Source organism: Pelophylax lessonae (genome assembly GCF_965119305.1).
Source record: "Pelophylax lessonae genome assembly, chromosome: 1".
NCBI classification, from domain to species: domain Eukaryota; kingdom Metazoa; phylum Chordata; class Amphibia; order Anura; family Ranidae; genus Pelophylax; species Pelophylax lessonae.
This window is the reverse complement of record NC_138768.1, coordinates 351335082-351361496: the sequence shown is the minus strand read 5'-3', so window position 1 is coordinate 351361496 and position 26415 is coordinate 351335082. Positions and strand designations below refer to the sequence as shown.

Genomic DNA, 26415 nt, shown 5'->3' with positions numbered 1-26415 from the left:
TTCCGAGGACCCTCTGGAAGAACAAACAAGGAGTCAGTCTTACGAAAAGACTCAGTCGATTTAAGGTAAACCCTTATCGCCCGAACAACATCCAGAGAGTGCAATCTCACCTCCTTTGGATGTTTAGGCTTCGTGCACAACGAAGGCAAAACAATATCCTCGTTAAGATGGAATTCCGAAACTCGTTTCGGTAGAAAAGAAGGATTAGGTCGCAAGACCACCTTATCCAAATGAACAACCAGGTACGGAGACTTGCAGGACAAAGCCGCCAGTTCCGACACTCTGCGAGCCGAAGTGATCGCCACCAAAAAGGCGACTTTTTTGGACAACATAGACAACGAGATCTCCCTGATCTGTTCAAAAGGAGCACGTTGTAACACAGACAGAACTAGATTCAAGTCCCAAGGGGGCAAAGGATCCCTCCTAGGAGGAACCAGATGCCGCACACCCTGAATAAAAGTGCCAACCAAGGAGTTGGAAGCCACGGGACGTTGAAACAGAACGGCCAGCGCCGACACCTGACCCTTAATCGTAGCCAGCGCCAAACGCTGATCGACACCCGTCTGAAGGAAAGACAGCACACGGGAAACCGAGTACGTGCGGGGTGAAAACCCCCTGGACTCACACCAGGCAAAATAGGCCTTCCAAGTACGGTAATAAACCTTCCCCGAGGAAGACTTCCTCGCGTTGATCAAAGTATGAACGACCTCTGGAGAGAGACCCTTCTCCTTCAGGACCTCGGTCTCAACAGCCAGGCCGTCAAAGCCAGCGACTGTAAAGCAGGATGGTAAATCGGTCCTTGAGACAGTAGATCGTCTCGAAGAGGCAGACGCCAAGGAGCGTCGACCGCCAGATTCACGAGGTCTGCGTACCAGGACCGGCGAGGCCAGTCCGGTGCCACAAGAATCACCGTGCTGCGTTCCGAGTGCAACCTGCGAAGGAACCTGGACAGCAACTGAATCGGTGGAAACGCGTACATCAGCCTGTACTGATGCCACGGGGCCACTAACGCGTCCGACGCGTCTGCCCGAGGGTCGCGCGTCCTTGCCACGAACCTCTTCACCTTGTAGTTGAGGCGAGACGCGAACAGGTCCACATCTGGAAGACCCCACTTCGCGCACAACATCTGGAAGACAGCCGGGTGGAGAGACCATTCCCCCTGATCCAGGGTCTGGCGACTCAGATAGTCCGCCTGCCAGTTCTCCACTCCCGGAATGTGAACCGCCGTTATCGCCGGGACATGAGTCTCGGCCCAAGACAGAATGCCGGCCACTTCTCGAGCCGCTCGGGCACTCCTGGTGCCCCCTTGGTGGTTGATGTAGGCCACCGCCGTGGCATTGTCCGTCTGCACCCGAACCGGGCAGCCCTGCAGCCGGTCCGTCCAGCGATGAAGACAGAGCCTTATCGCACGCAATTCCAGAATGTTGATCGGAAGGGAAGACTCCCCCTCCGACCAGGTCCCCTGGGCGGACAGAACGCCCAGAACACCACCCCAGCCCGACAGGCTGGCATCCGTGGTGATTATCGTCCACGAGATCGGACGAAAAGACTTGCCCCCGGACACCAACGGGGACTGGAGCCACCACAGAAGGTTTTCCCTGGTGCGATGACTCAACGAGATCTGAAGATCCAGAGATTGAGGTCGCCCGTCCCACCTGGACAGGATCTCCGCTTGGAGACCCCGCGTGTGAAACTGCGCGAAAGGAATCGCCTCGAAGGCCGAGACCATCAATCCCAGACATCTCATACCCGTCCGCAGAGACGAGTGTGGAACGTCCCTGAGGGACCTGACTTCCTCCTGAAGAGTCCTGAGTTTGTCTTCCGGCAGGAAGACCTTCGCCTGCACCGAGTCCAGTATCATTCCCAGATAGGGGAGACGAACCGACGGACTCAGTGTCGACTTTGGAACATTTATCGTCCAACCGAACTCCTGCAGAGTTTGCATTGTGACAGACAGGTCCTTCTCCAGACCCTGTCTGGTCGCAGACCGAACCAGAATGTCGTCCAGATACCCCAGGACAGAAATGCCCTGGGCTCTCAATAATGCCAGAACCGGTGCAAGCACCTTGGTGAAGACCCGCGGAGCCGAGGCGAGCCCAAAGGGCAACGCCACAAACTGGTAGTGATCCTCCGCAATGGCAAATCGAAGGTACTTCTGATGACCCTCGAATATGGGGATGTGAAGGTACGCATCCTTCAAATCGATGGAGGCCATGAATTCCCCCGGAACCAGGGCAGCCACCACCGAGCGCAGGGATTCCATGCGGAACTTGCGAACTCGCACAGAGCGGTTCAGAGCTTTCAAGTCCAGAATCGGACGAACCTTGCCCTCCTTTCTGGGCACGGTGAACAGATTGGAATAAAACCCCCGAAATCTGTCCCGATGAGGCACCGGAACCACCACTCCCTGAGCCCTCAGGTCCCGCACCGCCAGGTGCAGGTCCCGCAGGCGCTCTGGAGACAGTTGAAGATTTGAGGGAAAAAATCTGCTCTCCGGCCGAGAGAGAAACTCGATCTTGTAACCAGATCGAACGATTTCCAGAACCCATCTTTCCCTCACACGGGCCAACCAGGGCTGAAGAAAACCGAGCAAGCGTCCCCCCACCCCAAAACCGGGTGAGGGCGCCCCTTCAGGCCGAACTGTTATGGGCCGCAGGTCCGGATTGACCGGACTTCTGTTTCCCAGACCAGGGCTTCTTCTGAGAGCCTTGGCCCTTGAACGGTTTGCCCTTGTAGTGCGGCCGAAAGGCACGAAAGGACCCCTGAGGGGGCCGAAACTGAGAATGCTTCTTCCCAGAAGCCCCCTTAGCCTTGGGGAAATGGGGCAAGAGAGTGCTCTTACCCCCGGTAATCCCCTTAATCAACACATCCAGGGACTCCCCAAAAAGGCGAGACCCATCATAAGGCAGATTGACTAAGGTTTTACGTGAAGATTGGTCCACCGACCAACATTTCAACCAAACCAGGCGGCGAGACAACACCGCCACGCTGTGCACACGCGCGGCCAACGGAATCAGGTCCAGGTCCGCATCACACAGATACATGACACCCTGGTGGATCTGATCCACCATATCCAGGGTCGCCGCCGAGGCCGAATCGGCCACTAGGACGCGCCTAAGCATCTGCGTCCAACTTGCGATCGCCTGGGCCGCCATGAGAGAAGCAAACAGAGCCTTAAGCATAGAACCCGTAACAGAATAAGTATGACGGGCAAGAGACTCCAGTCTCCTATCCGTGGCATCACGGAAAACAGGGGATCCCTCTGCAGGGATCGCAGTGGCTTTGTTCAAAACCGCAATAGCATGATCCACCGGCGGAGGCACACACCACCGTTCATCAGTGGCAGGCGAGAAAGGATAACGCAGCTTAAATTTACTTGGCACCGCAAAAGGCTTGCGCAAATCGCGCCATTGGTCCTTAACAGCGCGCTGAAAATCAGCATTGCAGGGAAAAACCTGCGGCGTCCTGCGTTTTCTCTGCGTCCCATAAGCCGCCAAGGCAGCTGGGGGACACACCTCGTCCTGCAAACGTAGCGTCTGCTTAATGGAAGCAATCAACTCATCCATGATTGCAAGCTCTTCAGGCGAGCCAGGGGGAGAATTATCAACCCCCTCAACTTCAGCCTCTACCTCAGACCCCACTAGATCAAGAGAGGAGCGGGACCCCGATAGGGAGGTCCCCGCCAGAACAGCCCCATCACCTTCACCCTCAGAATCAGAGGACAGAGCAACTCTGGGCCGTTTAGTAGATTGAGCAGCCACCAGCATTTGCACCTGTGCAGCAAGGCCAGCCACAATAGTGGCTAAATCCCCCCCTGGGGGGGAAACAGCGGTCCCCTGGCTTTCCACCAATACTGTGGGAAACTTGCCCTCCTGAGAATCCATTGCCCCTGTATGCCAGACAACCAAGGGTTAACTGCCCCCTTACAGCAAGCGCGGCAAGCGCAGCCCACCGCACCACACTCAGGCACAATGAGACCCCCACAGGGAATATACAGACTGAATACAGGCAATGGAACACAGGAATAGAAGGATAAAACCTGAGGAGACTCCGCTGCTGCTGCTGCCTCGATCGGTGCTTCCAGGAGAGAGGAAGTGATGCTGCCAGGGCGCTCTATGTAAGCCTATGGAGGCTACAAGAAAATGGCCGCCGTGCATGTAAACCATGCGGCCGGAGCGGGCGCCGGTAAAATGGCGTCGTTTGGCGCCGAAATCGCCGCTCCACAGTGCATAAAATCACACACAATATTAACCCATTATATGGATACATGTCAGATCGCCGCAGCGATCGCTGTATATGCCCCAACATGCCATTAAAAACATGCCCCACAGCACACAGCTCCTCACACTGCCCAGCCTGACATACTCAGTGTCATACAGCTCCCCCCCCCCCTTGCAGCCCACAGCATGCAGCCGAGAGATAGGGAGACAAGCAGTGTGATTAAAGGCAGGTTACACAGTCCCAGACTGAGACCCCCCCCAGACAGACAGGTCCCCACATAGATACACTTACCTCACATGGCGTGGGGAACCCGCACAGGCGAACAAGCCGCTGCACATGAGGCAGGGAGAGTCGCAATTCAAGACGCACACAATGGCGGTTCAGAAACCGCACAGCGTCCGGTGAGGTAGCCACCTCACCAATCATCCCTGCACCGAACAGGGATGGGTCGTTCACTGTGCCAGGAGCGATACCTGGCTGAACGCTCGATGGCAGACTGGGAAGCCACTGACCCACGACCTGCGACCAGGGGGATCAGCCCGAGACCCAGTCCGCATGATCCTCTTCGTCCGAAGAACTAACTAATGCTGACAAAAGTAACAGCTAAGTAAAGGCAGAGAGAAAACTCAAACAAAATATCAAAAAGAAGAAAGAGTCTGGGACAAAAAGTCCCAGCACAGAGAGAGCCAGCCACTCCTGACAAGCTAGACATTAAAACTGAGATATGGTTGCAGGAAGTAGGAGGGTATTGACTGAGGGGACCACCCCTTGAGGGTGGGATATGTTAAAGCTTTATTGTTAACATATTCTGTTGCCTAGCTACTCCTTCGGAGCAAAGTCTAATACCCATATGTGACGAATATGAAGAGGCGGCGACTGTCGGAGGACGTAAGAGAAATATATTTTTTCAAATGTTTTAACTTTTTCTTTTTTTCATGTTTTTATTTTTGTTACCATGACTGAGACACTGTACTATTATGGGGAGTTGATCAGGATTTTTAACAATATGATTGCTTGATGATCACTGCTATAAGCTATCATTTTTTTTTAATGGAATCCAATCATAGCCATTATGTACTATTGGGATAGCTGTGATTGGCCACAGCTCTCACATGGTACAGTGTAGTGTGATTGGCGATTTTTTTACATTTTAATCACTGTGAAAAAAATCACAGAGATCCCAATACTGCACAATGAATGACTATAAATGAAAGCCATTCATTGTGTACAGCTGCCATGTGATCACTGTGATTGGCAACAGAGATCACAGAATACCAGGGCTGGCCCAGTACACCGATTTGTCGTCCGCTGCATCCAGTGGACACGGTGGGTGATAGATCGAGCTGCAGCACGTAGCTGGCACGCAACTAGGAGGACATCATACGACTTCCTCTCGGAACTAGGGAGCTCTCGCCCAAGCCATATTATTGTAGGCTGGATGGGAAGCAGTTAAACATTAGACATCATTTTGAATTTATATATGTATATTGTATTCTGATCATTTTTATCACTTTTTCACTAAACTCTAAGCAAGATGCGGTTGAATCTTTTAGCTTTCATGATGAAAATACATTTTTGTAGATGTTGTAAGTGGTTAAGAACACAAAATCAAAGGAAAGCCTCTGTCATTATTGACATCAATTGCTATCTGATTAAAGGTTACACAAAAAGCTTTCAAGCTAGACTGAATGAATTAAGATAAAGTGGAACTCTGGGAGGTTGTGTCCCCATAAAGGATCAAAGAAACAACAAAATAAACAAGAAAATGCTGAATTCACAAAAAACACTACATTCTCTTTTACTTTGTCTAAACAAAAAAACCAACAACTTTGTTGTGTTAACTACTTGATGAGACACAATGGCTTTGCTGCATGAACTCTTTTAGGCCTAAAAGTAGCGCAGGGTTTTCTTTTTCTTTCCCTGGTTAGTTTGGAAAAAAAAAAGTGCATTCCAGCGTTTGATCCAAAAATGTCTACAACAATGTTAGAATATATTCAATACTACTACTGTATAGCCCATATTGTACAGACCATAGACAATTATAATCATTAAAAGAGAAGTATGGGATTTTTTTTTTTTAATCATACTTACCTAGGTGGATGCAGCACCGGTCCGATGCTGCATCTGTCCCCCGCTGGCTCTAAGACTGAGAACCTAGTGATCAAACACTGCTAATCGCTCAGCTCTCTCTGAGCAGAGAGCTGGTGACTCAGTCACCGGCTCTCTGCTCTTCCAACCCTGCCCCCCCCCCCCTATATTGTGGCAAACACAGAGCAGCTGGAGGGTGTGCACATTAGCTTCTAGTTCTGTTATTCATAAGAAGGCATGTGAGTGGACGAGAAGATGAGGTGGGACTGAGTGAGGCAGAGCGGAGCTGGCTGGCTCAGAGTACAGAGACAGACAACTGCACAGAAGCATGTGATATGCATACCTCACATGAAAGGGAAATGAGAGATGGGACTGAGTGCAGAAGAGCAGATTTGGAGATCTGAGACTGGCAACGGAACAGGGAAGTGTCAATGAGCAGTCACATCTGCCTGCTCAAAGCAGTCATTGTCAGGAGGGTCGAGAGGAGGGGTAATGAAATGGATTGATTAGTTAGTTTTTTCTAATCAACCATTTATAAAAGAAAAAAGTGGATAAAACAGAAGTAGATGCCTGTAATTCTAGAAATCTGTGGGAGAATAGCATTCTTGGCTGGAATTCCACTTTAAATGAAATTGCCCCTCACAAACCCTCCATCAGAGGTAAACTCTGAAAATCTTATTGTGCAGCCCTGCCCCGGGTTTAGCTTGCAAATTAACCCAGATAGGTCCTGCATGTAACTGCATATACACACACGCTCAAGGAGCAGTACAGATCTACCATAGGAATAAAGCAGCAGAGGAAAGCAGCTTGTGCTAGCTTGGACTTGCATGTTTGAGGTAAATACCGACTGAAAAGTGCATTCACAAAAAGAAATAGGAAAGCCGTTAGGACAAATTTATATAGTGGAGTTGGGTTGTGATGACTGGGAGCTATAGGAATGACTCAGCTCAGCTGTGAGAGCTGTCAAATCTCAGCATCTGCACAGTCAAATCTTGACATCCCGCTATGCATACTGCCTGTATAAAACCCTTACAATACCAATAATGGGCTGGCTTGAAAAAGAAGTATAACCCTGAAATGAGCTGTTTGACCCCACGTATTACTGTTCCTCCACAAATTCACAGAGCAGCCACTGATATTCTACAACATTCACAGCGGGTCTAGCGAGCTTAGGCAGATCTCTACAGGTACCTTTGTGTGCTGCAGGCTACTTTCTTCTGGAAACTGTCTTCTCCAGTGTAAGTGTGCTATTGTTCTTATTTTATTATTTTTACCATTTTAACTAATGGACCAGCACCCTTTATTTTTTCTTTGACTTTACTATGACCGGACTTCCCTGACTTAAGTCACCTAACATACCCCTCTACCCAATTTAAATGCTTTAGTGTCCATTGCATAGGCCAACAAGGTGACAGTCTGTGGAATGTATTCTCAAGACCAGCCTTAAAGCAAGAAATCTGAAGTTGGATATTTTTGAAGGAGGCCTTTGTTGATATTTCACTGCCATAGCATCCTGCTCGGCTTCCATCCAAAAATGTATGGTCAGTCCAAAACAGAAAAACAAAGATGATCCTTTAGCATAAATGAAAAAATATGCGAAAGGGAAAGAGGCCTACTAGGTCTCTTGTGCAAAAAAATATTCTTATATTCTTCCTCACAAATGTCTTAAACTGTACACTTAATCTGCTAGGTGCCTGATTGAATCAACTCCCATGCCTATGCACAGTGGTTATGTCATCCTGGCAAGGCCACATTAGATGGTCAAAGATGCTAAACTTGGAATAAATTGTTGAGATAATGTCGGCACTGGCCAGGTAGCTCGGTGGCATCACATCTCTGCAGGAAAGGGAGTACAGTTTCATTTGAAGGTTGTAGATCCAATAAAACATTATTTTTTCTTGTATTTGGGTATCAGCAAGTCATAATTGTCATTGATATGTAACCATGATGTACAGATGAAATGTGGGCTCCCAAAGTATCGTACCCTTTTTACAATTAGGCCTCATGCACACTGGTCATTTTAACACATAGGCGTTTACAGGCAGGGGAATTTAGAGGCAGACAAAAAAAAATTCACTGCCAGTGCAGTCAGGAGCAGCAGTGTTTTGGCAGAAAAAAATGTTTCTAAATGCCTCTAAATGTGCTTAAGCGCTAGGCGAGTCAAGCACTTGTCCGTTCATTAATTTCAATGAACAAAATAAATTAATATTCTGGCCAAAGAAATGAATAAAGGCACAAGCTCTTGACGCACTTAAGCATGCCTAAATGTGTTTGCAAAAACTTGGCTTTAGGTGCCGGGAGATAGGCGTTTAGAAGAGCTGGGCAAATGCCCAGTGTGCATAAGGCTTTACATGTTTCTTTACAATATAATTAGTTAGGCCTTTACTAAAATAATTGCTACCAAAAACTAAAACATCTTACATGGTGGGATATTTAGTATGTGGTAAGTCTTGTGCAGAAAGGCTTGTACAGCATGCTTTTAGGTATATGTAGCTTGTGTTTGAGATCACTGAGACACTTCCAAGTCTCAAGCAGATTTGACCCAAAGTTGGCCTGCTAATCTGCATTTGACCCTCTTCTAATCTGCTTTAAACTGCTCTCCCAATAGTATTGATGTGTATTACATTTAAAAGCATGTATTAAAAAGGAATAAGACCTGGGCCCAATCCTGTGCTTGTGGAGTTAATTATGTGGCTGAAGTAAACCTGAGAAAATGGCACTGATAGTTTAAATTAAAAGCATAGTCATTTGCAAATGGTTGTTTAGTAACACAGTCGTCTAAGTACCATTAAAATACATTTAATTGTAATAACTTCATCAGGCATTAGTCTGTGTGTTTAACCTACAATATGGTTGCACCTTTTTAAACAGCTCTGTATGGCTAAGTGACAAAAGTACAATATGTGCATTAATTATTTGTTCAGTTTGCATGCTATCCAATGCTTAGCAGTATAAAGTTTAATAGGGAATTGGCATAGTTACAAACAAGGCAGCTGTTTTATAGTTCTGGTGTTTCAAAGGGACAGCATGCACATAAATTTATTCTCTTAAAAACTGTACAGAGCTGCTGGGGTGATCAATTCCCGAAAGCTCCCCTCCACACTATCATTTCACAGTGATAGCTGGCTTCTTTTCCTGACAACAATACTATTCACATCTGCGTGAAAGACAAAGAACAGACAGAATCACTTTCACAGGACAGTAACGCCTTGCAATTTGTCAATGCCAAATGTTATCAAAGTTCTCTGCTGTTTTTTTCTGGGTCATTTTACCTATTGATTGATCAATATATTTAAAGTGATTTTAAAATAGCAAACATGTTATACTTCCCTGCCCTGTGCAGTGGTTTTGTACAGAGCAGCCCCAATCCTCCTTTTCTCAGGGCCCCCACTGGCACTTCTGGTCCCTCCCTGCTGCCAAGTTGCCTGCTAAGGGGGCTCCCAAGCCACTGCTCTGTGTCCCCATTCACACACGGGGAGCAGCTTGGCCCAACCCTCTCCTCGTTGGCCCACTGGCTGTGATTGACAGTGGTGGGAGTCAATGGCTCCCGCTGCTGTTTTAGCTAATGAGGAGGAAGAGATTTGGGAGAGTCCCTGCTCTCCTGCACATTGCTGGATCAAGATGGGGCTTAGACAAATATTGGGGGGGGGGCTGCTACACACAAAAGGTTTCTACCTTCATGCATAGAATGCATGCAAAAAACCTTGAGCCTTTTTCAACCACTTTAATACGTTTGTTGTAAGACTCAAGTGTGTAGAATTAATGCAATTTACTGATGCTGATCTGATACTAGCTTTCCAGACACACTGGCATCAAATTTTCCAGATTTACACCAAGCACTCTATAGCACCATACACATGGGCTGAATATTGGCTAAAATCAGCCGGTACAGTAGAAACCAGCTGACATTCGGCCCATGTGTACAGGTGCTTGTCTGACAGAAGCTGATCTTATGACCGGCTTCTGTAGAACAAGCATTCTGGAAAACCAGCAGGTGATCGGCGTTCAGGCTGAACCAAAAAACAAACTTACTGTGGGTACCAGGCATATGACGTTTATGGTTTAAAAGGTACATCAGGACCTTGGTTCAAATCGAACCAAGGTCCTGGTTCTGATCTAGCAAGCAAAAGTGAGAAATCTTTACCAACCAAAGTAATGCTCATGTTTATATTTAAAATGTTGGAAATTTGCTTGAGGCAGATAAAACACACACACACACATTAACTTTAAGGGAAAAAAAAGGGCACATTACTAGATAATGCACAATTAATGTTCCCTCTATATAACTCATGCTCTTTGCTGGTCTAATGATTTCACCATTATAGAAGGTATTACATGGGATTAAAGTAACAAAATAAATACAGCGACATATCAATAATTCAAGTGCTACATTTGGTGCTTACTCACTATCAATTATACTCTTTCTCAATAGAGAATCAATGAGACCATCACAAATTACTTAGAATAGAGGCAACAAATGGCAGACATGTAATGTGAAACCAAGGAACACAATATAATAATAAAGCAATAGGCAAGTGGCTATTACAGTTTTTATTCTTAACATAATAAAATGGGAAAGGGAATACGAAACATATTTCTTTTAAAGCAGGATGTTAATTGCGGAGGAATAAATACTGTATGTCTAGTGCAGAGCTGTTACTGCATCAGAAACAGTCACAATGTACAAACCCGATTCCAAAAAAGATGGGACACTGTACAAATTCTGAGTAAAAAAGGAATGGACTAATTTACAAATCTCATAAACTTATATTTTATTCACAATATAATATAGATAACACATCAAATGTTGAAAGTGAGACATTTTGAAATGTCATGCCAAATATTGGCTCATTTTGGATTTCATGAGAGCTACACATTCCAAAAAAGTTGGGACAGGTAGCAATAAGAGGCCGGAAAAGTTAAATGTACATATAAGGAACAGCTGGAGGACCAATTTGCAACCTATTAGGTCAATTGGCAACATGATTGGGTATAAAAAGACCCTCTCAGAGTGGCAGTGTCTCTCAGAAGTCAAGATGGGCAGAGGATCACCAATTTCCCCCAATGCTGCGGCGAAAAATAGTGGAGCAATATCAGACAGGAGTTTCTCAGAGAAAAATTTCAAAGAGTTTGAAGTTATCATCATCTACAGTGCATAATATCATCCAAAGATTCAGAGAATCTGGAACAATCTCTGTGCGCAAGGGTCAAGGCCGGAAAACCATACTGGATGCCCGTGATCTTCGGGCCCTTAGACGGCACTGCATGACATACAGGAATGCTACTGTAATGGAAATCACATGGGCTCAGGAATACTTCCAGAACACATTGTCGGTGAACACAATCCACCGTGCCATTTGTCATTGCCGGCTAAAACTCTATAGGCCAAAAAATAAGTCATATCTAAACATGATCCAGAAGAGCAGGTGTTTTCTCTGGGCCAAGGCTCATTTAAAATGGACTGTGGCAAAGTGGAAAACTGTTCTGTGGTCAGACGAATGAAAATTTGAAGTTCTTTTTGGAAAAATGGGACGCCATGTCATCCGGACTAAAGAGGACAAGGACAACCCAAGTTGTTATCAGCGCTCAGTTCAGAAGCCTGCATCTCTGATGGTATGGGGTTGCATAAGTGCGTGTGGCATGGGCAGCTTACACATCTGGAAAGGCGCCATCAATGCTGAAAGGTATATCCAAGATCTAGAACAACATATGCTCCCATCCAGATGTCATCTTTTTGAGGGAAGACCTTGCATTTTCCAACATGACAATGCCAGACCACATACTGCATCAATTACAACATCATGGCTGCTTAGAAGAAGGATCCGGGTACTGAAATGGCCACCCTGCAGTCCAGATCTCTCACCCATAGAAAACACTTGGCACATCATAAAGAGGAAGATGCGACAAAGAAGACCTAAGACAGTTGAGCAATTAGAAGCCTGTATTAGACAAGAATGGGACAACATTCCTATTCCTAAACTTCAACAACTTGTCTCCTCAGTCCCCAGACGTTTGCAGACTGTTATGAAATGAAGAGGGAATGCCACACAGTGGTAAACATAGCCTTGTCCCAACTTTTTTGAGATGTGTTGATGCCATGAAATTTAAAATCAACTTATTTTTCCCTTAAAATTATACATTTTCTCAGTTTAAACATTTGATATGTCATCTATGTTGTATTCTGAATAAAATATTGAAATTTCCACATCATTGCATTTTGTACAGTGTCCCAACTTTTTTTGAATCAGGTTTGTACATCTGCGTGTTGATAGATATGAAAAAAATTGGCTTCAAATAAATCCATTTCCTTTCTCATTTATTAAAGCGGAGCTCCAACCAAAAGGGGAAGTTCCGCTTTAAGCACTCCACTCCCCCAAATATGCCACATTTGGCATGTCATTTTTTGGGGGAGGGGGAAAGGTACCTAGTTTTGACAGGTACCTGCTCCCACTTCCGATCCCCCTCCCTCCTTGTAATCTTCTAGAACACGTCAGAGGTCCCAGAAGACTGCCCGACCATAGGAGAGGGGCTGCATGGCTCGCGCATGCACAGTGCGCACCCGGCTGTGAAGTCGCAAGCTGTCACAGCCGGGTGCCCACACTTTTATTGCCGGCACCGCAGAGAGAAAAGGGAGAGAAGTGAGGCTTCGATCGGTCGCATCGCTGGACCGTGGGACAGGTGTGTGTGTGTTTGTGTGTTTATTAAAAGTCGGCAGTTACACTTTTTGTAGCTGACTTTTAAAAAAACACAAAAATAAGTGGAACACCGCTTTAAGGGACACAGGATTCAGAGATAACTGGGTTAAACGGCTGCCTACAGGAAGATCTGGCAAAAAAAAAAAACCCACAGCATCTAGCCAGGTATAACCTTTCCCAACTCTAGCATGCTTTAATTTTTTGCTAGTGTTCTTCCCATCATTGCTCCAAATTACAAGGTTTCAGCTTTGTTAGCCTTTGCTCTGCCACCTACAGTGACCTGGTCACTACCAGCCTTTTAAATCTCTAGAGTTATCAATTTAGTTCTCCATTAAGCAGTGCAACATGTTTGATCCCAAGCTACAGTGCCTTACAAAAGTATTCACCCACTTGACCTTTTACTTATTTTGTTACATTACAGCCTTAAGTTCAATGTTTTGTTAATCTGGATTTTATGTGATGGATCAGAACACAATAGTCTAAGTTGGTGAGGTGAAATGAGAAAAATATATACATAAAAAACTATTTTTTAGAAACAGAAAACAGAAAATTGGCATGTGCGTATGTGTATGTATTCACCCCTTTTGTTATGAAGAGCATAAAAAGATCCGCTGCAACTAATTACCTTCAGAAGTCACATAATTAGTGAAATGATGTCCACCTGTGTGCAATCTAAGTGTCACATGATCTGTCATTACATATACACACCTTTTTGGATAGGCCCCAGATGCTGCAACACCTAAGCAAGAGGTGCCACTAACCAAACACTGCCATGAAGACCAAGGAACTATCCAAACAAGTAAGGGACAATGTTGTTGAGAAGTACAAGTCAAGGTTAGGTTATAAAAAAAATATCCAAATCTTTGATGATCCCCAGGAGCACCATCAAATCATTCATACCCAAATGAAAAGAACTAGGCACAACAGCAAACCTGCCAAGAGACTGCCACCTACCAAAACTCACGGACCGGGCAAGGACGGCATTAATCAGAGAGGCAGCACAAAAACAAAATGGCACATTCTGAGTTTGCGAAAAGGCATGTGGGAGACTCCCAAATCATATAGAGGAAGGTGCTCTGGTCTGATGAGACTAAACTTTTTGGCCATCAAAGAAAACGCTATGTCTGTCGCAAACCCAACACATCACATCACCCAAAGAACACATCCCCACAATGAAACATGGTGGTGGCAGCATAATGCTGTAGGGATGTTTTTCAGCTGCCGGGACTGGGAAACTGGTCAGAGTTGAGGGAAAGATGGATGGTGCTAAATACAGGAATTTTCTTGAGCAAAACCTGTACTACTCTGTGCGTGATTTGAGGCTAGGACGGAGGTTCACCTTCCAGCAGGAAAATGACGCCAAACACACTGCTAAAGCAACACTTGAGTGGTTTAAGGGGAAACATGTAAATGTGTTGGAATGGCCTAGTCAAAGCCCAGACCTCAATCCAATAAAAAATCTGTGGTCAGACTTAAAGATTGCTGTTCACAAGCGCAAACCATCCAACTTGAAGGAGCTGGAGCAATTTTGCAAGGAGGAATGGGCAAAAATCCCAGTGCTAAGATCTGGCAAGCTCATAGAGACTTATCCAAAGTGACTTGAAGCTGTGATTGCTGCAAAAGGTGGCTCTACAAAGTATTGACTTTAGGGGGGGTGAATAGTTATGCACATTGACTTTTTCTGTTATTTTTTCCTATTTGTTGTTTGCTTCACAATAAAAAAAAAAAAAAAACAAAAAACATTGTCAAAGTTGTGGGCATGTTCTGTAAATTAAATGATGCAAATCTTCAAACAATCCATGTTAATTAATGGGTTGTGAGGTAACAAAACATGAAAAATGCCAAGGGGGTGAATACTTTTGCAAGGCACGGTAAAGGGGAAAAGTGTTGGTGTATTGGGTCCCTCCAGCTCACAGCCTGGATTATTTCCTCTGCTCGAGTCCATACACTTGTGAGTCTTCCTTAGTTCTGCGAGATGTAGGCCACTCAACTGCCTTATCTAGTAAGGTTGTTTCCCCATGTATGATGGATTTTATGTGCCAAATTGCAAAAATTATTGCTGACTTGAAACACAGAGGCTGTAAGCGTACTTCTACCTCCTGCCCTTCAGAATCATTACCTACTTGCAGCTATAGCAGCCTCTAAGCCATCTGCATGCTCTATCGAAGAGTCTAACAAATCCTTGACTAATGACTTTTTCCCTGAGGAACTGCAGCAGCTGCCATAGTTCCCAGGCTTAAAGATGCCATGTTAGTCCTTAATGATTAGGTATACGTAACCGAAAAATTGGAGGTATAGTCAGTAGCTTTCACTAGTGTTGTTACTAGTCTTAGATCCCTGAGAAGTCCTAAGACAATCAAAACTTTTCAGATACACTCCGTACTTCAGTCCTCTTAGGCATGAAGTAACGCCCCAACTTTCCAAGGCTGTCTGTTGGTCTTTGTGGACATGTGGTCAGCAAGCATCGTGGATGCCTGAGTATGAGACACAGTTGCAGGGGCAACAAGGTAGAGTTCGGCTCTTGCCTACCTTCACATTACATGTTGTCAAACCCACCTGTGTCTCCACACACATTAGCAGAACTCCATGCTACTTATGCAGATATTTTGAACCAAGTAGCTATTTTCAATTGTTCCAATGGTGGAAAGGTTTAAGGGTTTTTACCCAAACCTTTTCTATATTCTTAAACCAAAAGGGGACATCTGTCTCCTTTTGGATCTGAGGCCTTTAAATCCAAACGTTTGGCATGGAATCCACACGGTTTGTCATTGTCTCTCTCCATCATGGAGACTTTTTAGCCTCTGTGGACATCAGGGATGCATATACATTTTCCTAGCACATCAACACTATCTCCATTTTTCTGGGTACATTAACATGCTCAGTCTGTAGCCCTATTATTTGGTCTGTCTTCCACAAAAGTGTTCATCAAGGTGTTGGCACCCATGCTAGCCTTACAATGCTCCCAGAGCATTTTCACTGGGGCATTTCTGGACATTCTGCTATTAAGGGAGCAGTCGGACAATGTGATGCAGACAGTCCAGACCTTAACCACCCCCTGCCTGGCCTATTGTTAAATGACAGCCAAATCGGAGCACTATTTTCCAGTCTTAGGACATCCTCCCACTGGCGTGCCTCGGGGGTGTAGCAGTCCGATCTGTCACCCGATGTCCACCAGGCACAGTGTAAGACAGATGGTTATACCGGGCAGGCCCTAGTACCATGGGATAGCTGTTGACCAATTACAGTTATCACGTCAGTAGTACACAATGGCTTTCATTCATAGCCATTCATTGTGTACTATTGTGAACTCTGTGATGTAGTTTGTTGCTGTGCAGGTTTACCTCTCAGTCACTGTTTCAATCATTCTATGCATTAAGATAAAAAACCTTCAGTGTGCAGCAGCCTTCCTCATACTTACGTGAGCCCCATCTTGATCCAGCAATGTGCCGAGTACTTTGGCTGTCTGGGACTCTCCCTCCTGATTAGCTGAGACAGAGCAGAGGCGCTATTGGCTTCTGCTGCGGTCAAAGTCAGTTAGCCAATGAGGAAAGAGAGGGGGTGAGGTGGAACCAAGTCTCCTTGTCTGAATGGACACAAACATGCTGGTAGTGGAACAAGTTTATAGCAAGATCAGAACACATGATCGGCATACTTGCTCTAAATTAAACTTGAAGCAGCTGGATCAGCATCAGAGCCAGGCAACTAGCTTTTTAGAAGCAAAGGTCAGAAGTGTCAGACTGCATATATCTCTGAAAACAGGCTCACCTAAAGTAGTCTTGGATCAGCAATTTATAGAAATGTATGCAGAGGTTCACTGTGTGCTGATGCACAAAACCTAGATGAACTTTCTTCTTTTCTTTTGCAGAGATCTCATAAACATCTAATAGAGTACATAATTCACTGATACACAGTCTGAATGCTAGTCTAGGGTAATAAAGGTGCACCTCTCCATCTCCACCGCATGTTAGGTCACTACCAATTAGAAGCTGCTTAAACGATTTTAGATTTGAGAACGGTGATCTTTAAGCCCTCATTCACATTGGCGTGATTTGACATGCGATCTGACAGGTCAAATTGCAGCCTATTGCCGACAATGGGAGCGTTCCAATCGGTGCAACGCCAATTTTGCGGTACCACACCACGTTCCAAAGGTAGTTCTAGCACTACTTTTGGCGACTTTGGGGGCGATTTCAATAGATATCTGTGCATGAAGCTGCACAGATGTCTTTGATGTTGCCCCCAAAGGTGGACTGAAATGCGTCTTTGAAATCGTGTGAGTTTGGATGAACTTGCACAATTTCAAAGCCGCGTCAGTGTGAATAAGAGCTAAACCTAAAATAAAAGCTGCTGGTTGTTTTAAACAAATGCCAACAATTATACAGCTAAAACGTAGTCTTCAATCTCTGCAAGCCGAAATAAGAAAAGAACTCACTCTTTCCCAGAGCAGCACGTGTACATAGCAATCTTTCTGTGTAAGTATATAAGTAATTTCCTTTTCAGTTAAATTATATTGCCAAAGATATTATAATCAAATGTGTGAAGTTAAAAGCTGTGGAACAGCACATGCATCTGTAATCTTTAAAAAATGCTGAGGTCACAAAAAATGACAACAGAAGTAACAGTGCTGTGCTTGATACATGATGTTGTAGTATATATATAACGAAGTAACATTTTGACTGCTTAACATAAAACTAATTTATTACATTACCTTGCAACCTTGCAGCTGGACTCGATCAGATCATTCTCAATATCAAGTAGGCTTGGAGGCAGGCTAAATTCCATGGGAGAGGTCAGTCTCTTTAAGCGAAGTAATCCTACACAGAATTTAGCACCCATCTCTTCTAGCTCCTTTGTCCCAATCTGCAAGCCCTGGAAGATGCACAATATTTTACATCACTTATTTGAAAAACAGCTCTGCTCTAACAGTTCATAAATAATCATCATATTATTAGCATGGCAGTATGTACTCATATAAAGCTTACTTAACAGCTATGCGGCTAAGAAGGTCCCTAGCCTTCTGCTTAGGCTTTGCCGCAATTACTTTTTTCCTTTATTTATAGCATGAGGTTGTTAGCCGGACTTAAAACAAGGAGGGTGACAAGCTGGCACCACCACATCACATGTCCTGGGTATTGGTTACAAACATTGTTTGAACTGGGCGCACAGCTTATTGAAAAATGTCCCCTTACAAAGGCCAATTATTTGCAGAGGAATATGGTTTAGAAATGAGCTCCGCTGATAAAGGAATGTACAGTCAGGGCAGCCATCAGAAATTTTGTGGCCCCTTACACAGCTTTAGGTCTGGGCCCCTCCTGGCCTGAGCACCAACATTTGACAGGGCATGCCCTCTGGCCGTCCCACCAAATCCACCATCTGGCCATCCCACCGAGTCCTTCAGTGCACCCACATCTATTTTAACACTCTTACAACTTAATATATGAAAATGAATCCAAGCCAGCAAAGAGACATCCCCATATATTCAGCAAAGAGACATCCCAATCCTGCAAAGATACGGCCTAACATATTCAGCAGCAATGAGACATTATAATCCAACAAAGAGACGGCCTCATATATTCATATATTCAGTAAAGAGACATCCAAATCCAGCAAAGAGACGACCTCATATATTCAGCAAAGAGACATCTCAATCCAGTAAAGAGACAGCTTCATATATTTAGCAAAGAGACATCCCAATCCAGTAAAGAGACGGCTTCATATTTTCAGCAAAGAGACATTACAATCCAGTAAAGAGACGGCCTTATATATTCAGCAAAGAGACATTACAATCCAACAAAGAGACGGCTTCATATTTTCAGCAAAGAGACATCCCAGTCCAGTAAGGAGACAGCCTTATATATTCAGCAAAGAGACATTACAATCCAACAAAGAGACGGCCTCATATATTCAGCAAAGAGACGTCCCAATCCAGTAAAGACACGGCCTCATATATTCAGCAAAGTGACATGCCAATCCAGCAAAGACAGCCTCATAATTTCAGCAAAGATACAGCACAATCCAGCAAAGAGACATCCCTTCAGCTGCATCGGCTTATTCTGCAGCTGCCCTGCTTTAGCAATTGCTAGTTACTACAGCAGCAATAACTTGGTCTTATCGGTTGGGGCCTAGGAGGCCGGGCCCCTCGGAATGCTTGGGCCCCCTACATGTGTATGGGCTGTCCCCCCCTGATGGCTGCCCTGTGTACAGTATACAGGACATTACCAACTCTGTACCTGACAGATACCACTTTAGGTTACTTAAAAGCTAGGAAATAGAATGCAGTCAAAAGCCACTCTGATGTGTGTATGAGGTTCTCCTACAACCATTTATATTGTTCAATGCATGGATGCTTTTGTTGGACAATTCATAATATCAGATCTAGCCTTCACTGAGAATTGCAAAATCTATTGCATATCATGCCACTGCTACCTGTAGGCAAGGTGGAATGACGCTGATTAGTCTGATCTGCCTATGTGTGGGAAACTTTAGATCACTGGTAAGCTTTAAACTATAAAGTGACACTACATTCTGCTTTAAAAGAATATATTCAAGCATGTATTCTTCACAAAAAGTACCTCTCAGGGCTCTCAGCCTCCTCCAAATTCCATGGTTTTAGCTGTTGTGGTCCTTTATCCTGTTAGTGGGTTATAAAGAACCACTCATTCTCTATCATGCCATTTGTGACAGGAAGTCAGGTAAATCTGTGGGTGTTGTCACAGACGGGAGATACATTTCTGCCTTGTTTAGACAATTCACCAATTACTATCAGGTGTCGGCTGCAGAGATAGCCAGAAAGGTTTAAGGACGTTGGAAAGCTTCAGCTATTCAGAATGAGGCAATTAAGGCCTCTATAAGTTATCCAGAGGATGACTACTGATTGCTGCATCCTGAGGCTTTGTGCGTTAAGGAGAGCAGTGAGCTGAGAGACTTCTGAAGGCCACTTGGGCGTCTACCTTCACAACACAGGAACCTACCTATGGTGTCTGTCCCAACCTACTGCTGGGCAGACACTGCTGGTCATACAGCAAAAGACCAATAGTCTATTTGTTTTCTTTTCACACAGAAAAAGTCAACACCACCTCACCTTCAGAAGTCTCTCAGCTCACTGCTCTCCTTAACGCACAAAGCCTCAGGATGCAGCAATCAGTAGTCATCCTCTGGATAATTTATAGAGGCCTTAACAACTTGCCGACCGCCACACGACAACTTACGGCGGCGGTCAGCCCCTCACAGGCAAAGCGACGTAGGTCTACGTCACTAGCCTTTGAGGCTCTAGGGAGCGAGCACGTTCCCGCTCAGTCACGGACCCCCCCCCCCCCCCCCGCGCGTGTGTGCCCTGCTGACCCGATGTCCGCCGGGCACTCGCGATCATCCATTACACAGGGAGAAAGGCAGGCGGTTAATGTAAACAAAGCCGCCTGTCATTCTTCCCTGTGTAAGAATGGAGATCATACGGTTCTGCTATGTAGGACCGTTGATCTCTGTTCTTACACATCAAGCCACATCCAATCACAATAAGAAACACGCCCCTAGGGAAACACTTAACCCCCCCCCTTTAAAAAAAGTTAACCCCTTCACTGCCAGTGTCATTTTTACAGTAACAGTGCATATGTATAGCACTGATTACTGTAGTAATGTCACTGGTAACCCCAAAAGTGTCAAAAATGTCAGTCAAGGGTCCGATCTGTCCGCCGCAATGTCACAGTACCGCAAAAAAAAAAACGCAGATCGCCGCCATTACTTGTTAAAAAAAAAAAAAAACACAAAAATTACAAAAATCTTTCCCTTAGTTAGTAAACGCAATAACTTTTGTGCAATCCAATCAAAATATGCTTTTTGCAATTTTTTTTTTACCAAACATATGTAGCATAAAACAAATTGGCCGAAAATGTTAAAAAATTTTGATTTTTACTTTTTTTTTTTGGGGAATTTCATATAAAAAAATGTGAAAAATATTGTTATTTTTGCAAAATTTACGCTCTTTTTTTGTTTATAGCGCATGATCAAAAAATCGCACAGGTGATCAAATACCACCAAAAGAAAGCTCTGTTTGTGGGAAAAAAAAGGATGTCAAATTCGTTTAGGTACAGCGTCGCATGACCGCGCAATTGTCTGTTAAAGTCACACAGTGCCGAATCGCAAAATAGGCCCTGGTCAGGAAGGGGGTAAAATCTTCTGGGGCTTAAGTGGTTAATTGCCTCATTCTGAATAACTGAAGCTTTCCAACGTCCTTAAACCTTTCTGGCTATCTCTGCAGCTGACACCTGATAGTAATTGGTGAATTGTCTAAAAAAGGCAGAAATGTATCTCCCGTCTGTGACAACACCCACAGATTTACCTGACTTCCTGTCACACATTGTATAAAGGAATGTGGCCACCCCTTTTTTGCTTGCTCTCCATATGGACTATGTGATTTGTAGTGAGCATAGAACAATCCACAAGAGCTCAAGAAAAGTGCAGTGCTCATTCCAAACGGAAGTGACAGGGAAAATGATAAGTTCAGGCGCTCACTGAGCACGTTACAAGAAGGCAGAAAAACATAGCAAACAATTGTATGAAAAACTTATTACAGGGCCATTAAGTAATGGATGTGTATGAATTATTTTTGGAATATAAGGCTATAGTGTAGTGTTATTTTAGGAAAAGTACAGAAAATACAGTGTAGGTTTAGATTGCATCCCAAATTCCACAAAATGACTAACATCCATGCATGTACACATTTTCATTTCTGCTTTATTTCTGCCCTATACTGGGAGGCCATTTAAAGAGGAGTACATAATGGTGGTGTGCACGTACATCATCAGCGGACCAGCTAAAGGATTCAGAGAGAGGTGAGAAGCAATAGAAGCTGATAGCATGGACTAGGAGTAGGGGCTGTAGTAAATGTGCTGGGTAGGGGATCACATACAGTAGGGCTTTGGTTAGTTAGTACCCGACATTATTTGACTACCTATATCAATTTAATGCACATTTTTTGTGTCAATATTGTGGTAAAGGTTCAATGCCCTCTAACCACTTTTCTAGGGGGGGGGGGGGCAATGTTTTTATTTTACACACGTGTTAAAATTTGCTAGAACATTACTTGAAACCCCCGAACAATTACTTATTTTGTGAGAGCAGAGGTCCTATAGAATATAGTAGTTGCAATTTTTATTTATATATCTATTTTTTCAGGAAAAAAAATACAAGGTAAATTTTAGTGCACTTAAACACAACACCCAGTTTTTGAGGGGGGGGGGGATAAAATATGTAGCTAGACCCCAAATATGTCAAGCCTTAAAACTGCGTTCACAAGTGAAATGGTGAAAAACTGCAGAACCTAAAAATGTCCATTAGGTTTGCTTCAAAAGCCTTTACATGTCATCAGTTTAGAGTTAAACAATGAATTATTGCTCTCACTTGGGTGTTTGTGGTAATATCAAATATGTGTGTTGCAATCACTGTTTACATAAACATGCTTGCCCTATATGCGTGTTTGCATTCAGGTGTGCGCACAGGGTGAAAGACCTGCTTTTCCTGTTATTTTTATTTCTTTTATTTTCATTTTTGAGCACTTTTAAATAATATTTTCTCTTTACGGAGGCATCAGGAGTCTATTAGCTCCTAATGTGGTCTATTAGCTCCTAATGTCCCCCCTGCACTCCACTCCTGCTGACCAAGCACAGAACTTTGGTGTACGCTTGCAGCTCCTCTAATTGTGCATACATGTTAATTGTAAGCATTCCATTTTTAAAACAGAGAAAAAGACTTACATTTTCTATATGCTTTTTTTTTGCCAAGTGCAATGATAAAACTTAGAAATACAACCCATCCCCTTATGGTACACATACAAAGTATTTAAAAAAGGAAGAACTAAAATACAAGGAAAACATTTTCTAGTTGCTCTTTTCAAGCTACAGAGTTTGCAGTAAGTGAAATTGATTTCAGGTCACCACCCGTTGGAAGGTACCTGCTAAGTGTTCCCATTTGTCGTTGTAATGACCCATTATCTTCCCTGAGACTGTCTGTGCAAAGTGGGCTCCATCCTCAATGTCATTTCTGTGTATAATAAACAATAATGGCCTTGGTATTTGCCCCAGTGGAGTATCCTTCTACACCATCAGGATTGTGCTCCATTCATCACTACTTTGCATGCCAATTGACAAATTAAATCTAGATTTATTTTGTTTATATATTTTTCACAAAATACTTTTAATGCCTTATTAATTGCAGCGCTTGGACTGCATCCAAGTTTCCATTTGTCAATAATCTTTTATTAAAACGGGACACAAATACTTATTGGCTTAACTTAAAAAAATAAAAAAAAAATTATTAAATATTGATAAAAGCAGATGTAAAACAGTTTTCAAACTCCAAATGCCATAACCTTAATTAACCACTTCCCGACCATCATATATTAAAATAACGTCCGCAAAGTGGTTGTCCCATCCCGACTGGGCGTCCTATGACGTCCAGCAGGATAGACCGCTCTGCCCTCCCCGAGCGGCATCTCTGATCCTGGTAAAGAGCCTACGACGTAGACTCTTTACTATGTGATCAGCTGTATCCAATCACAGCTGGTCACATACTAAATAGGAAGTGTCGTTGATCGGCTTTCCTCGGTTTGCACCTGACAGGCGCGAGTAGAGGAGAGCCGAACGGCGGCTCTCCTGACGGGGGGGGGGGGTCTGTGCTGGTAATCAGAGAATTGATTACCAGTGTAGACCCTTGGGGGATGCCACTAGAGCCACCAGGGATTACCCACCCATGGCCACCAGGGATGCCCACCCATGCCACCAGGGATGCCAATCAGTGCTCAGGGAGCCTGTTATTGCCCTCATCAGTGCTGCCCATCATTGCCATCTATCAGTGCCACCCACCAGTGCCCCTCTTTACCATCTATCAGTGCTGCCCACCAGTGTCCATGATTGCTTATCGGTGCCGCCTATCAGTGCCCATCAGTGCCGCCTATCAGTGCACATCAGTGCTGCCTATCAGTGCCCATAAATGCTGCATATCAGTGCTGCCTATCAGTGCCCATCAGTACTGCATATTAGTGTCTCATCATCAGTGCCACCCCATCAGTGCCTCCTCATCAGTGCTCGTCAGTGCAGGAAAAAACGTATTTATTTCCAAAATTTTATACCTAACATTTGTTTAGCAAAAAAGATAAAACCTTGCGGTGATCAAATACCACCAAAAGAAAGCTCTATTTGTGGGGAAAAAAAATTACATGAATTTGGTTTAGGTACAGTGGTGCATGACCGCGCATTTGTCATTCAAAATGCAACAGTGCTAGAAGCTGAAAATTGGCCTGGGCAGGAAGGGGGGTGTAACTGCCCTGTATGGAAGTGGTTAAAAAAAAAAAAAAAAATAATGAGGCATTTTAATTCCTGTGCATTATTTCCTTATTGTAACACTCTTTATTAATAAGGCATAACCCAATGCATCACTACGCCAAATTTCCTACATTTTTTAGGCATTCAAAAAAATACTGGATGGATTTTTGCTACTCAAAATATATTGTTATTACAAGAAAGCAAAAAAAACTGAATTAGGTGACTATGATTAAAGTATTAGTATAGATTATTTTTTTATTTATTAAAATAAAAAAGATGTCATATTTAACCCTGTGCAAGGATGTTGCATAGAGCGGTCTCTTACCTATTCTTTTTCAGTCTCCTGCCGGTGCTTCCCACACCTTAATTCTCCAAATGCCCCCTTAGAAGGCCAGTTGCTAAGGGCCCACTCCCGAGCTGGGCTGTGTGCATCCATAGTCATGCCCCTGCTCTCTGATTGCATGAGTTTGACCCAATAGCTCCCGCTGCACTAAGTGTCTCCTTTGAGACCAGGAAATATAGAGAGTGGTGCTGCAGCTGATACAGCCCTGGATTGGTTGACTCTGGTTAGTGTATAGGGATGGGGAAGAGTAGAGTAGGTAGTGAGAAGTTTATTACCTCCATGCAGATAATGCATAAAATATCACTCCAAGTCAGTCTACTCTTGCCTACACCCATGATGGGTGCAAGTCTAGCTTGTTGCTGAGAATGTACAAGCAATATAACAGATGGAGGCACTTCATCTAAAAGTAGAATTTCTATATTAATTGCAAGCCATGAAACCGGTATAAAAGGAAAAGGAGACCTGTTATGCATTTTATGCTTAACAGCTCTAAAACCAGAAGCGCTGGAGCTTTGCTAGCATAGACATCTCAGTAATTAGGTATCTGCAGGTCAGGTGATGAATACTATTTACAAAGTTAAAGGATAAAATCACATTTCATAACATGTTACACCCATATTCAGGGTGTAACATGTTATGAAAGAACTGGCCTCCACTTCTCCCCGCTCCCCCGCTTTAACAGCTAGTAGGGGATCTTCTCCGCCCGCATCACTCATTCCCAGTATTCTGTGAATGGAAAACTACACATCCCGATAGCCTTAGCGGGTGTCGGCTTGTAGTTCTCAATGAACTACCATGGCGCTGTGAGACGAAGCGGTCCTGCGCGATAAAAAGTTTCTTCGGACTGCTGTGCAAGATCCTTGGTGTGCTGGCGAAAATGTTTGTATCAGTGATTGATCCAGTATCCAGCTGGTGATCGCTGCAGCACCCACGACTGACGTGCCTATAACCAGGAAGGTGTGCGATGGGAATATGAACTATTCTTCCTTTTCAATAATTTTTATTGAGAATTTTAACATATACTTCAGAACAACAACATTTGGCATCATTTAGGGGCTAGGCCCGTGCTGCAACAAACTGTAACAAGCCCAGAGGCAAACAGTAAACCCACAGTATTTACCCCGCATAAAAATCCAACAGAGGCCTTTGAGATAGGCTACAAAAGCGTATTCCCCTGAGTAGGTAAAAAGTGCTAGGGTACATAGCTACGTGCCCTCTTCAAGGCAGCCCCATGCTAAGCGAAAAGTACTGAAAAGGCAAAGAAGAAAGGTAAAGAAAAAATAAACGCGAGAAAAGAAAGGGAAGAAGAAGCGATAGAATAAAGGAAGATGAGAAAAAGAATGGACCCAACTCCGCACCCCGCCCCCTGGACCTCCCTTAAGCCGGCCCCGTCAGATAACTGAGCCAGGGCTCCCACACTTTATCAAATCCGCGCAGCTTGTCGTCCAATTGTGCCGACAGCCGCTCATTCAGCATAATCCAGGACAGCTTGTGCCTCAACTGCTCAAATGGTATAACAGGAGACCTCCAGGACCTGGCTATGGTAATTTTTGCTGCTGTAAAGATAAAAGTGATAAGCCGCCTCTGCGCTCTCGTGGCCGCACCCACCTTCTGACCCAACAGGGCCTGCTGTGGAGATTTGATTAGGTTAACCTGGGTCAAGGTGTAAATAAAATTGTACACCCTGATCCAAAAACGCCGCACTTTGGGGCACTGCCACCAAACGTGAAACATGGTACCCTCCTGGCCGCAA

At 44.4% G+C, this 26415-nt stretch overlaps 1 protein-coding gene across 2 annotated transcripts in view; it reads right to left on the bottom strand.

The window, feature by feature from the left end:
• Window positions 1-26415, bottom strand: part of AGTPBP1 (ATP/GTP binding carboxypeptidase 1) — a 295080-nt gene that overhangs the window by 25617 nt on the left and 243048 nt on the right. For both annotated transcript variants that reach the window (XM_082261111.1, XM_082261112.1), the window contains one exon: window positions 17713-17873. In XM_082261111.1, coding sequence (XP_082117237.1) covers window positions 17713-17873 — 161 coding nt within the window. The remainder of the gene's footprint in view (window positions 1-17712; window positions 17874-26415) is intronic.